The 14,760-nt window shown below is 36.9% G+C and overlaps 2 protein-coding genes across 7 annotated transcripts in view; one reads left to right on the top strand and one right to left on the bottom strand.

The window, feature by feature from the left end:
* The window catches only part of LOC124221964 (dipeptidase 1), a 1,639,756-nt gene that overhangs the window by 631,193 nt on the left and 993,803 nt on the right, over window positions 1–14,760 (bottom strand). The window lies entirely within an intron of this gene.
* LOC124221967 (uncharacterized) lies at window positions 1,451–9,295 on the top strand. 3 transcript variants are annotated; one of them, XM_069137237.1, is made up of 6 exons: window positions 1,504–1,521; window positions 3,160–3,233; window positions 5,528–5,741; window positions 6,211–6,942; window positions 7,144–7,300; window positions 7,513–9,295. In XM_069137237.1, the coding sequence occupies exons 4-6, from the start codon at window positions 6,274–6,276 to the stop codon at window positions 7,647–7,649; spliced, it is 963 nt and encodes a 320-aa protein (XP_068993338.1). In that variant the 5' UTR covers window positions 1,504–1,521; window positions 3,160–3,233; window positions 5,528–5,741; window positions 6,211–6,273; the 3' UTR covers window positions 7,650–9,295. The 3 variants fall into 3 exon arrangements, with proteins under 3 accessions (XP_046488427.1, XP_068993339.1, XP_068993338.1); XM_069137238.1 differs by lacking the exon at window positions 3,160–3,233 and having other exon boundaries at window positions 1,461–1,521; XM_046632471.2 differs by lacking the exons at window positions 3,160–3,233; window positions 5,528–5,741 and having other exon boundaries at window positions 1,451–1,521.

Genomic DNA, 14,760 nt, shown 5'->3' with positions numbered 1-14,760 from the left:
TAAAAATCGGTATATTTGTAGGTAATCAAATACAAAATTTCTGCGTTCCATCATCAACGTTTTATTGTGGTAAGCGAGATTCGTAGTATAAACGTGTGGTAAAATCCATTATATTTCTAGTCTCATGAACAGCTAATATACATGTTTTATTCCTTCACCGGTAACACAAGTTTAACGTTTCATTCACTGCTTTTCTACAACATTTAAACAACGGTTTCTAGACTGATAATCAACGTTTTGTTTACTAGCTCAATTGTCAATTTAAATTCGTTAAAAATCGGTATATTTGTAGGTATTAAAATACAAAATTTCTGCGTTCCATCATCAACGTTTTATTGTGGTAAGCGAGATCCGTAGTATAAACGTGTGGTAAAATCCATTATATTTCTAGTCACATGAACAGCTAATATACATATTTTATTCCTTCACCGGTAACACAAGTTTAACGTTTCGTATAGTTACCATACCTTGCCAATATGTTCTCATTAATTGTTTAATAATCAAGTCAATACACTTTTGATCTACTGATCACATGTAATACGTGAAAATTACGTCGTACATAGACTTGTCATATCGATACACAGTATACCTACTCGGGCCGAAACGTAAACAAGATTTGTTTCGTACCTTTCTGACCTTCATATCCAAGAATACTACCCTTTTCAACATAGTGAGGGCAGGAATCAACTTTTACATCATTTACTTACATATTGCGATGTTTGAATTTGGAACTATAATCATTATATTCAAGTTTTTCTCATGTTAGCAGTGACTAAAATTCAACGTTTTGTTATCCTCCTCAGCACGTTTTTCTGATTACCTTAAATTTTGTAAACAACTGGTCATTCGATTTCCAATCTTTTTTTTCATTCGATAAACTAGTAAGTATCATCAAAAATATGAAAAAATTCAGGTGACATAACACTAGAAGTGATAATTTTATTCTACGTAATATTGTAAAGTAGAACAATATGTTACCTCCATTTTTTCAAATTCTTTTCCTTGTGTTATTGTTGATTCCCCAACATAGGAAAAAAAGTTGAAAAATCGATGAACAGATTTTTTTACAAAGGTCACCAAGAAATTACGTAGTTGAGCATATAAGTGCATCCCTTCGCGGCGTCTTTATTAATTGTAAAACATACGTTTTCCTATACCATAATGTATATATTGGAATAACCCATGCTAGGAAAGCGAGTGGCCGTAGATGAAGCTCGTGTACCATGGATGTTACATATACGTATAATGAGCGCATGTGTCAAACGACAAGCGGTCGCGAAGAATCGAGAATGTCCTAGCGTAAAATACTCGCGCCTCTTCTTCTGCCTCTGATTGGCTCGCTAGGTTAGCGTGTTGTAACTCGTACGGTTCCTGCACGCTGAGAGCCGAGGACGACGCGCCAGAATGTCCCCTCACCACCGTTCGCGAAGGCTCTCAGCTCACGCGATCAGTGAATCAGTCTAATTTGACCAACTTCCGAGGTCAGTGCACGTCCGTGTTTATGTGAGCCTTCATAAGCTGGTAAGTACAAATGTATTTTCTATTTGGAAAAATTTATCACGATGATTCAATACAGACGAAAATGACAATGCAGGCGTAAATAACCTGACAATAAAAAGAAGAAACAAATACTTTGTGATTGCGTCGTACTTGCTTTTGAACGTCGCCGAAAGGATGTAGGCAGAATAGAATTGCTTGTAGATAATGCTATAAGAAGCATGTGTATGGTATGGAATATATACTGATTGCAAATAGAAGCCGCAGATATTTATTGTTAGCTTCACTCTTACTTGTGCAGGCATCGTTTTTCTTTTATAAGGTTATCCAGTGAAATAGATCGCTAACACATACGTATCATGTACGAATGAACGATCATTTAGTGGCTGCATCTTTTCCCAATAAACACACAGTGGTTGAAATGATATATGTATAATAGACCTGTCAAGACACGTTGAGAGAACGTTGAAATGGCACATAAAGATTATTCTACCTAGAATACAGGTGTTAAATACTATGTATTTCCAGGTACGATATCCGCCTGTTATACGGGATTCTTGTAGTTCATGAAATTCGTACAATTTCCGTGAATAATTATACGCCTATTCCGCGTCCAATGCGGAATTCACCGGCATATATTCACGTGTTTTCTACGTATATACAGATACGTTTATTTAAGTGATGTGTGGGACACGAATAATTTATCGACATCCACTTCAGTTCCACAGCGGTCACGTTTCTTAAACGTCTATTCAACGTACATGTGTTTATTGGGTTCTACATTAATCAAATTTGCGTATATTATATGTAAATACTCAGCAATGAACGTGATATGGTGTGGTAGCCGCTTTTTTTTTTTTTTTTTACAATACTGTAATGCTTTCAAGTTCGATTCGCTGACCTCAAACTCTTTCAGTGCTTTACGTTTCTTGAAATTCTCCCAAAAAATTTCAGAGATAGTGTTTCACATCTCTAGTGAAATGTCAAATAATTTTCATATTCAGATGTTAGAAAGTTTTCTTGAAAAAAATTGACATACCAAAAGAATGAAATTGCCCTGATTAGGGAGGTTTATCTTTATCGGGATTACGCAATTAACCCTACGATTAACTTATTTCTCCCACTTTCCGTCTGTGCACGGGGTCTTTTATGGAACAGCCAGATTTTCCATATGTTTCAGGATTTTGCAAAATCAGAACAAATTTGGGGTTACCTCTCAAAGTATGTCTACTATAAATTATCTAAAAGTTGTCGGGATTGAAAATTTTTGTTCATCAAAATTGTAATATTCCCAAAAATGCATGAGAAATTTAGGATCATAATTTCTACAGTTTCCTCAAAGACCCAGTGTACAGACGGAGGATTAATTACCGGATAAATAAACACTGTTGAGGGTTTCATAAACGTTTTAATGCCGTTGAATTCGTCATTGTGCAAACATCTTTTCGATGTCAAATTGAATTTAATTTATTCACACGACTTTACCACCATTGTGTAACCGGTTATTGAATATATATATATAGAACTTTGGTTGAATTATTGGGATATTATATGTAGATTGTAGATATATGTGATTGTACAATGAGTTCATTGTCAGCCTAAAAGTATGGTGAATTTTCTGAAGGCTGATTATTAACGTTCTTTTCTTTCTATTGTTCACAGGGGCGCACAAATATAAGTGGATGTAATACGAGACTGACTGTTACATTTTAACGTAAAAATTTAGTTTGGTGTATGTAAGTACAGATCATTATATAACAATATGCCTCTTGATTTGAAAGTCTTAAGCAAAAGACAGTTGCGTCGGAGAAAAGCCGAAAATATAAATAGAGCGTTTCTTGATCTCACGAACAATGACATCGCGAAAAAACACATTTTAACATCGGAATCTCATGAAACCCTTTTGGATAGGAATGCTATGTATACCGAAGAAGCTGAAGGTGCAGCTATTTGTCATGATTATAATGTTGTTCGCGTTGTTGAAAATAACGATAATAGGAAAACCGTGGATCATGATCACAGTAGTGTAGAGTCAGATAGCTATTTTAGTGACAATGAAAGCGTTGGATTATCATTACTTAGTTCTGAAAATGTTTCGAGCTGTGAAAGTGACGAATCACGTTGTAATAATGAATGCGATTTTGTTCAAAATTTACGAACCTGGGCATGTATGAATAACATTACGCATACCGCAATAGATCAATTGCTTGTGTTATTAAAACCAATGCACTCTGTTTTACCAATAACTGCGAGAACTCTCCTTCAAACACCAGCTTGCACCAGTACGTTACATCTTGAAAACGGTGAAATGTGTTATTTCGGATTAGAGAATGGTTTGGAGAGCAAACTTGAAGGAGGTCTTAAAAATGAAATACAGCCTGTAAATGTATTGCAAGTCGATTTTAATATCGATGGTATTCCTGTTTTCAAAGGTAGCGGAACGTCTTTCTGGCCGATTTTGGGACGTAGTGTCAATTTGATCGACGATAGTCCGTTTGTAATTGCCGTTTTTTATGGGATGGGTAAACCTATGCCGTTATCTTTGTATTTGGAAAATTTTATTCAAGAGACATTACATTTAACCGAAAATGGATTTGAATTTAATGGTAAAAAATACGTCTTGCAAGTTCGTCTTTTTGCGTGCGATGCTCCTGCAAGATCTATGTTGAAAATGTGCTTAGGTCATTCCGGTAAGACTGCTTGTGAGAGATGTAAGATATGTGCTATTCGTATTGGCAATAAGCTCTGTTATCCTGTTGGTAAGAAATTTCGGAGGCGAAAAGATCGTCACTTTTTTTCGCCGCGTCAACACAATCGTCATATAAAAGGACGCTCACCTCTCTTACGTTTATACCTAGGGCTAGTGACGCAATTTGTTTTAGATCCCATGCACTTATTCTATTTGGGAGTTGTAAAAAGACTGATTCTCAAATATTGGGTCGAGGGTTCACGTGATAGTAAATTATCCAAGCAAGTTATATCGATTCTTGAACGTTTGATAAAAAAGTTGGCTCGATATGTTCCTGCGGAGTTTCCTCGGAAGCCCCGAGAATTGAAAGAATTGAAAAGATGGAAAGCAACAGAATTTCGCTTTTTCGTGTTATATTCCGGACCGGTTCTTGTGCGAGACGTGCTAAGCTCAAAAAAGTATAAGCATTTTCTGTCGTTGTCTGTCGCTGTATACATACTGTCAAATGCAAAGTTGTTTTCAAAGTTCGGTAAAATCGCGAAAGCGTTACTGAAAAAATTTGTCGCTCAGGGTGCTAAGTTATACGGACCTCACTTTGTCGTATACAATGTTCATTCTCTGCTGCACGTAATAGATGATGTTAAACGGTTTGGCCCACTAGAGGAATACAGTTGCTTTGTATATGAAAATTATTTAGGCCATTTGAAGCGTCTTATTCGGTCAAAACGGTATCCACTGCAGCAATTAGGTAATCGACTCGCAGAACTGAATTGCGTACGTAAGACTAAATCCTAAAAAAAATATGTTGCCAAATTCAAATCTCCAATCAACTCGCAGGAATGTCAGTCATTGCAAACTAGCAGATTCAAAATATCAATAAAACAGCCGGATAATATAGTGGTCTGTGGTAAAGAAATACTCGTTGTAAAATCGATTGTTAATATTCATGGAGACTACAGAATAGTGGGTACTCCTTTCAAATATAAGCGGGATTTTTACAAAAAACCTATAAAATCGTCGAAACTGGGAATTTTTTTTGTCAGAAGCTTTAATCGTGCAAAGTCTTTTTCTGTAAGTGAGATATCCTACAAATGCATTTGTTTCCCATTTAAAGATGGCTTTACTGTTATCCCGATATTACACGAAAGAATATAAGCAATGATAATCCAAAAGTTAGCTTTTTCTGATTTAGCCCGTGTTCTACAAAAATTCATCATTTCTAATACATTAATCAAATTTAACAATCAGTTAATATGAAAGGTCGTGGATCTCATCACTTACAAATCATAGCTGATTATAACACCAAACATAAAATTTTATACTTTCAACACTTGTATTCAGGGCAGTAAAACGATGTATGCCATTGTCGAATTCGTGGTTGGCGAGAAGCGAGAATGTGCATTAGTGCCAGTTTTGTGGCTGGTGGATAATAATACCATCTGCTACTGGCCACGCACGAAGAATGAGGAGCATTTCCTAAAATTAGTTAAATCAAAGGCAATATATCAGAAAACATGGCCCAAGTATCCTGTTCACAACGTTCTGCATACTGGAGGTGATTGCTTACACTTATTCACTAGTACTGATCCTTGATGCCATATTCCTTACTTCTTTGATTTGATATTATTCATTCATTCATATTCAAAGTGATATTAATATAATACTGATAAGTACATAATTTATGTTCGTGTATATATATGTATATAGTGAGTCATTCATCAAAAATTGCATGATATTTGTTTTCAAAATGAATACATGAAACACAATTACATGTCTCAGGTTGTTAAATTAATTTTGTTCAATATGTTGCATGATTTATAAGGCACATAAAACGAGCAACATGATATTCATTTCAATTTTGTGTCGTGCTCATCTCTAATTGACCATCAATTATCGATTTCGTATCATGTCTTTTGTATCACATTTGGTGTTACTGTTCTTCACTGCGGTGTGTTGTTAAGATGATATTTCTTAATTAATAATATATATACCAATGTATTTCATAACTGATATTTCCTGAACAGAAAGCTTCGACGCACTACAAAAGACGATGACGCACATCATAGAACACGGTACATCCGAGGAAGATGGCACAGTTTACACCATTAGTAAGAAATCCACACCGCATTGTTATGAAACAGAGTCGCAGAGCAATGATGAAGATGAAGAGGGCAATGATGAAGCTGTCGTACGTGAAAATATATCCAAAAAGCGTAAACATACAAAGAAATCCAAGAAGAACGAAAAAAAAGAAGGTAAAGCGTCAACGTGAGACGTCTTCAGATACTGCAGATGATACATCATCAGTTGATGAAAATTCTCCACCAACACACCATCCCACTTCGAACCCACGACAGAATTTCAACATATCCAATGCATCACCTGTTATCGTTTCTGTAAATGAGACAGCTCGCCCTTCAGCCCACAGTTTGACAAGGTCGGTAACTGAATATGACCTATCAACGTCACAAACTTTAGCCTCAATCTCGAATTTGGTAGCTGAAGCTGCAACTGTAGTTGCATCCCGAAATCCACTGAGGCCCATTGACGAGAAAGCTCTACAATATTTGGAACGTATAAAATCTTGTGTAGACCAGAATCAACTCATGCTGAGGAAAATCATATCGAGGCAGCAAGCAACTAACGTGGACAGCGTACAAAGGCCAGAGGTATTTCCAACGCTTCCAATTGAAACAATGGAAGAATTTGCGAACCTCGAAGAACTTCTCAAATCGAATGAGCATCGAATATACCTGGTGAGTAGTGCTTATGGAATGCACGGTTATGAAAATTTAGTATGAATGGGGATATTATTTCAAATATTTAGTCTGAGTGAGCTCATTATTCCAGAATCTAGAATACACCTGATGTGCAATCTGTCTCAGCATATAAAAAGTCATATCAGAATATCGAGATACTTCTTGATTGAGATGGGTAACTACTGAATTTCTTTGTAGACACAAAAACTATCCTCTATTGGAGGCACAAGTGGCCGTCAATGCGTATTGGCTGTTCTCAAGTCATTACTAACAAACGAATTAGCCATGCAGTTCAATTGGGCTGGTAGAGATAAAATTGCTTTCCAAAAGACACTGGTGATGCAAGTTATTTACGGTAATTCAAAAATAATTTGATTTCCATAAAAATTTCGACTTTACTTATAGGGTACTCTCAAATAAATATAGAACAAAAACTTTCATTGATATACAAACCAAGTGTACGTACAGTGTAAATGATATACATTAATAATATTTATTTATGTATTGTTGAAATTCATTGCAGTTAAAGTTTTCATGTCACATTTTGGTGACTTTGCCTTTTTTCAGATGCTGTTAAAGCTACTTTCCATGGTAAGGAATTAGTAAGCGATATCAAGGAAGCGAATATTGCAGCTGCAGTTAAAGATTGGTTGAAACTCGCTCGATCGCGATACTCCTACGTACCTAAAAGACGCCTTCAATAGTATCTGTGTTCTCTTTCGAAATAATGTGTCAATACTTTTTCTAACTCACTCTGCCAGGATTGTGATTTTTTTTCAAGTCCCAAGAGAAAGCTAACGATTTTCCTCATTGAGGTGTATCCACTGTATAATTAGTTTGTTTTATGTTTCATTCGTTGTCAAACCACTCGTATCCGATACAAGTTTTTGTTTGTTTAGATTTACTTAAGTTTACTGTATGTTGTACTTCTATACTCAAGTCCGGAGTAGATGAAAGATAACGATTTTCCTCATTGAGGTACAATCATTGTATGATTATTTTGTTTCATGTTTTATTTGTTATCAAAGTACTCGTATCGGATACAAGTTTTTGTTTGTTTATATTTACGTAAGTTTACTATTTGCTATAGCTACTATACTCTTGTGAGTATATCTATGCAATGTAAGTATACGTATTTGTAAAAGACTGTGTGTATATTACATCCCTGTCAACTTTGACGGATTAGCAGTGATATCGAGGAAGTGAATGCTCCAGCTGCGGTCGAATAATAATTAAAACTTATGCGTACTGCGTACCTAGACAACGCTTTCTATAGCGTCTGTGTTCTTTTTTAAAATAATGTGCCAATACTTTTTATTATTTTACTTTGTCAGGATTGTGATTTTTTACCTAGTCCCGAGATGAAAGCTAACGATTTTCCTCATTGAGGTGTAACCATTGTATAATTATGTTGTTTTGTGTTATATTCGTTGTCAAACCACTCGTATCCTATACAAGTTTTTGTGTATTTAGATTTACTAATACTACTGTACTGTTGATTGTATGTTGTACTTCTATACTCAAGTCCGGAGTAGATGAAAGATAACGATTTTCCTTATTGAGGTATAATCATTGTATGATTATTTTGTTTCATGTTTCATTTGTTATCAAACTACTTGTATCGGATACGAGTTTTTGTTTATTTATATATACTCAAGTTTACTATTCAATTGCTATAGCTACTATACTCTTGTGAGTATATCTATGCAATGTAGGTATTTGTAAAAGACTGTGTATATATTACATCCCAGTCAAGTTTCACGGATTAGCAGTGATATCAGGAAAGTTAATACTCCAACTGCGGTCCAATATTGGTTAAAACTTGCGTACTGCGTACCTAGAAGACGCCCTCTATAGCATCTGTGTTCTGTGTTGAAATAATGTGCCAATACTTTTTATTATTTTACTTTGTCAGGATTGTGATTTTTTACCTAGTCCCGAGATGAAAGTTAACAATTTTCCTCGTTAGGGTATAATCATTGTATGATTATTTTGTTTCATGTTTTATTTGTTATCAAACCTCTTGTATCGGATATAATTTTTGTTTGTTCATGTTTACTTAATTTTACTATTTGCTATACTTCTATACTCTTGTGAGTACATCTGTACGATTGAGGTATGCGTATATGTAAAAGACTGTATGTTTATTTATACATCCCAGTCAACATTCACACAGTTACATCATTGGCATAATAAAATGTCCGCATCAACGATACAGACAAACTGGTATATAAAAAACTACTGTTATGTTTCGGATACATTGTTAAAGCGGATATTTCGATACTTGAGCAATGTAACTATTGTCATTGTTGCCTTGGATGAAAGTACCTTATAATAAATATATATCATGTTTCGCAAAGGTGTGTGCTTCATCTCATTTAGTTGTCCTGTATTTCTCATAAGAATACATAGGTGTGGATGTAAAATAATTAATATCATTTAATTGGTGCAAGTTACCATTACTGAAATAGCTAAGAATGTGAGCGTTGCTGTATCATCTAACCCCTGAGATAAGTCCATATTGACAATACAAGAAGCTTTTAACAGCTTGTGTATTAATATAGTATGTACATGAAAAATTATACCGAAAACATATTCTCAAGTTGGTTGTTACACGTTTATCGGAACCGCGTGATATTCGATTAAGTGTATTCAATTAAACGTTTAATAATTGTTTACGGATATCGTTTTACGTTAAATCAACACACATTAAGTACGTGTATTATTATAAAAAAAATTTTCCAATGAACACGCTTATTAAACGTGTTTGAACCACGAAAAATGGTGGCTATAACAGGTATATATTAAACGTTTACGTTAACATTTAAATTACGTTCTTTCATACTTGTTTCATTACGTTTCCGAAAACCGTAATTTCGACGTTTACTTCAACCGTGGAATATCCGGATCATAATCACTAACAGAAAACGTTGATGAGCGCAGTCGAAAAAACCTATATCAGGGCGGACATTTTTCACGAGAAAAAACGTATGTGCTGAACGATTATTCAACTATACTATACAACGTTATTTTTCGACGAATTTCTTACGATTTATTTACCAGCAATGTTTATTGGGATGTGACCTTGTCGTCTGAGAATTCGACCTTCCTTGCGATGAGTGCGGTTTCGACGTCACGATTTGACTGTGAGCATGAGCTTGCTCCACGGCTTCGAGGGTGTTGATGCGACCGATGAGAAACGCCTTGAGCTCCGCAAACGTGGGGGGCTCGAGTTTCTCGCTGACACCTTTTTTCCACTTTTCTAGAGATGCTGGGTCGAGCTTGCGAATCATCATGTGCACGATGATGTAATCCCCTAATTTCTCGGGACTATCGAGAAGTTCGAGCGCGCCAAGAGCTTCGCAAGTGTTGCTGTGCAAGCTTTTCAGTTCCGATGACGATTTTTTCGTGACACGAGGAATCGCGAAAAGTGTCGCGAGATGAGAATCCGTCAAAAGTCTCTTGTTTTCGTACCGCGATACGAGAGTTTCCCAGGCTCGAGGGAAGTTTTCAGCGGTAAGAGCGATGTTTTTGATGAGTTGTGACGGTTCATCGGTAAGACTTGTTTTTAGGTAGTGCAGTTTTTCCACTTTCGAGGGTTGCGAATTTTCGCGAACGATTGATGTGAAGAGGTCGTGGAAAGACTTCCAGTCTGAGCAATTGCCCGAGAACGTAGGCAATTCGATGCGTGGTAGCCGTTTTGAGGCTCCTCCAGTTGTGAGTTGGGGGGCTACGGCTATTGGCACGATCGGTGCCGATAGAGTCTTGAGAGTTTCTAGTGGATCGAGCATCTTTCCCTTCGCGTTCATGTATTGCTCTTCGCACTGTCCGTAATAGTCTTTCGTGAAATACGAAAGTCTTTGGATAGCGTCGAGTTGATCACCTTTTGCTGTGATTCTGATTCGATCGACTGTCTTGTGCATGCCTTGGAACTTCAGCCAATTTCAATTTAAAGCATCTAATCGCAATTGCACTTGCCCGAGGGTTGTTTTCACTTCACCGAGCTTGCGCAAGTTTTCGAGAGTGCGACAGATGCGCCTGAAGAGATCGGTTTGACGTTCAATGTATTCGTCGATTGTCATTTTGACAAACGAGAAAAGGTAAACTCACGCGACGAACAGAGTTTTCACGAACGAGATACGCACACAGTGATAATAGGGCGTCGCGATACACACTTCGAGAGATCAGTGTTGTTGACGCTCAGATCTTAGTCACGGTCACTACAAAGGACACCGCACGTTTGAATTTAACGGACGCGACTGATTTTGGTGATGGTTTTCACCGATAACGATATTGTTCACTTTGGTTACGCGAACTTTCACAATTTGATGCACACACGATAGTTCCGTTTCACTCGCTGGCTAATTTGTTTTCCCGTAAGTCGCAACGATTCGAAAGATTCGACTCGATTTGCAAATGATCCGATTCGATTCGCGACTGATCCGGCTCGAAGGACCAAAAAATGTTTAGAGAGATGACAAAAAGATATGGATCATCGACGTGGGATCCGCGAATTAGTGATGAGGACGAGTGTAAATGAAACGAAAATGATGTTGAGATGGAGAGAGATAATGATTACCGATAAACGAGACTTTCATTGGTTTCAATGTGGCGATACAGACCGTATCGCAAGAGAACGTTACAGAGAGTAAAGATTTTACAGAGCGAGAGAACACACAGATTACACACATACATGATGTCGAGACAGTAGACAATACATGAGATACAGCTGATAGGTTTTGAGTCGCGACACGGGCAAGCGGCGAGTTTTGACGCAGAGACGGCAAGTAAACATTGCACGCGAGTGTGCGTACATGTGCGAGGACGATTTTGAGTGTCGCGAGACACACATTTAACTATTCGATACTTTGCCGAAACACCACGTAACTGTAAAATGACAATTCCTAGGCAGCAATAGCCTTTTAACTTCTCTTCTTTTCAGTATCTCGATGCTATTTTCACGAAGACCGCTCGTGGCAAGGTAGGATTGGACAGAACATAGGAGAAATATAAAATAGCAGAATGATGAATATTCTTGGAAAATCTGAATTTAACCATATCGTGAGCCTCGACCTCTCGTCGCTACCAGATGAAAGTCGCCCAACAGTGCAGGTGGCGCTCTATAACATGCAGTGATACAACGCAATGTTACAATCTTCCTTTTGGATCACTTCAAGTCAGGTTCCACAGGGCAGTATAGTTCTCAGAGTACGGGCGTATTCTATCACGACATCAACCGTTTTTGTGGGTGTAGTGACTGAAATGTCCTTATCCCTACAATGCTATAATTAATTGAAGTGAATTTTAAATTTTACCAAAGCCTTAGTCTATAATTACCTGTGCGACGTAGTAACACATGTGATCAGTGGTTAATTATTCACGCGGACCAGACTAATAAACTGACCACGGTGCGAACAAGGAGTGCTAAATCGCAATTCTATGCTTCCACTAACTCATTATAAAACGTGAAATGAAAGACATACGAATTCTTGATTAGGCAAATGTTGGTCCCGCAGGATTTAGCAAGCATTGCAAATCAACCATCACCCCCTTGAACCAGTGACCCAAATAGGAAACTCACATGTTCAACCCTGAACAACAAGTCGGTCAAGTAAGTGGTTAAGCTTGCCTGTTGATAGCGGATACATAAGTGTTGCTTAACTGATCAACATCCTGAGGCATATTGACACAATTCATGTGTTCTTCGATATTGCGAATTTCTAGAAATAATCTATTTGATTATAGAAATGCATATGGGGCATTCCATGTCAAATTTACTCCTTTTTTTCCCTCACCATTTTTGATTCGTTCCGCGCTTTTTTATACGATTCTAGCATCTAAAAAAGGCACTCCTGAATTTTTTCAAATTTTTTTCGCTAACCTTTTTTTTAAATATTATTCAAACCCATTTCGGAAACGGTCGTTTCTAAAAATCTGAAAAAATTCTGAAAAACCTAGTTTCTCATTCCGATCTTACCGACACCCGACCGATTTTTAGCACTTTGAACATTTTCAACAAACGAAATTCTATCTTGCAACATTACGAAAAATCTTCAAAAATTCTCAATAATCGAGTATTTCATTTAAATCATTTTGACACCTGGACCATGATGGTCCAATTTTTTTCGATTTTTTTAGCCTTCTTGATATTTTCAACAAAAAAAACTCTATCTTGCAATGTTATGCATTGAAAATGTTGTTGAAAATGTTAAAAGTGCTGACAAAAAATCGAAAAAACAATCAGACCATCAAAGTCCGGGTGTCAAAATGATTGAAATAAAATATTCGATTTCTGAGAATTTTTGAAAATTTTTCATAATGTTGCAAGATAGAGTTTCGTTTGTAGCAAATGTTTGAAGTGCTGAAAAAATAGAAGAAAAAATCGGCCCATCATTGGCCGGGTGTCGGTATAATCGGAATAAGAAACTAGATTTTTCAGAATTTTTTCAGATTTTTAAAAACGACCGTTTTCGAAATGGGTCTGAATGATATGTAAACAAACGGTTGACGAAAACAATTTGAAAAAATTCAGGAGAGTCTTTTTCAGATGGTAGAATCGTATAAAGAATCGCGGAACGAATCAAAAATGGTGAGAGAAAAGAGGGGTTTGACATGGAATGCCCCATATAATACTTTTTGAAAATCCTATTTAAAGATTAAGATAGGTTGGTTGCGGTGCCGTGAGTGGCTAGCCTATGTGAAGCTGTAAATAGGATTTTCAAAAAGTATAATCTGCAATATGTGGGGAAAAATTGTGATGATCTCAGCTGTCTTTTTGAATCTGAAGAAGACAAAATTCCTCAAGAGAAACATTTCAATGTAATATACAAAATTCCGTGCAACAATTCCAATGAAATTTATAGAGGTCAAACTAGCAGGCAGCTGCATATAAGCATCAGTGAATACAAACGCGATATTCTGAATATAGACGGAGAGCTGGTGAGCCTTTTAGTTACGTCATTTCATGAACAAAGTTTTCCATCTTATATTTTCTTAACGTAGCTGATAATTGATTCGGAAGTCTGCCTAGCCTCCAGTACTGGAGAATGCGGTGGGAGAGGCGCAAAGGGTTAAAAATATTAATTGAAAAACGTCATTTCATACGCGCTCATTTTTGGAAATGATTTGATTTAAAGAGCCCGGTACGGAAATTATATGAGGATAAAAATCAAGTTTAACACGATAACTTGAGGCATTATAGAAAGAGACAAACATATATATTGAACGTGCGAAAGAATGAGATGGAATATATTACACAGCGTATCCCATACTCGGGGTCTCCTCTTTGTGCGGTGCTTCGTAGTCTCACTGTGTAGTTCACTACCTCTGGTCTGAGAGTTGAATGTGTGCGTATGTCTGTACGTGTGTGATGTGTGCCTGCGTATGAATTTATAAGATGTGACGTTATCACGTCAAAATATTTGAGAATATGGAAGAAATTGATTCAGATGATAATGAAGAAGAATCCGACAAACCAAAATTTGCACTCAAAATTTGAAAATTCGAAATGGCGGATCCAATATGACGAAACAAAACGCGAAAAGTCGTTTGATGAGAGCGAAAATTGGTACCCGCGGGTTTTCCGGGTCGCTGATTACGAATCCGCACTCAAAAGTTGGAAGATCAAGATGGCGGATCCAATATGGCGGACCAAAACCCAAAAAGTCGTTTGACAAGAGCGAAAGTTCGTACTCAGGGGTTTTCAAAGTCGATGATTATGAAACCGCACTCAAAAGTTAAAAATCCAAGATGGCGGATCCAATATGGCATACCAAAACGCAGAAGTCGTTTGACGAGAGCGGAAGTTGGTATTCG

This window comes from Neodiprion pinetum, chromosome 6 (genome assembly GCF_021155775.2).
Source record: "Neodiprion pinetum isolate iyNeoPine1 chromosome 6, iyNeoPine1.2, whole genome shotgun sequence".
Lineage (NCBI taxonomy): Eukaryota > Metazoa > Arthropoda > Insecta > Hymenoptera > Diprionidae > Neodiprion > Neodiprion pinetum.
Note: the sequence above shows the minus strand (reverse complement) of the source record. Positions and strands in the feature narration are given on the sequence as shown.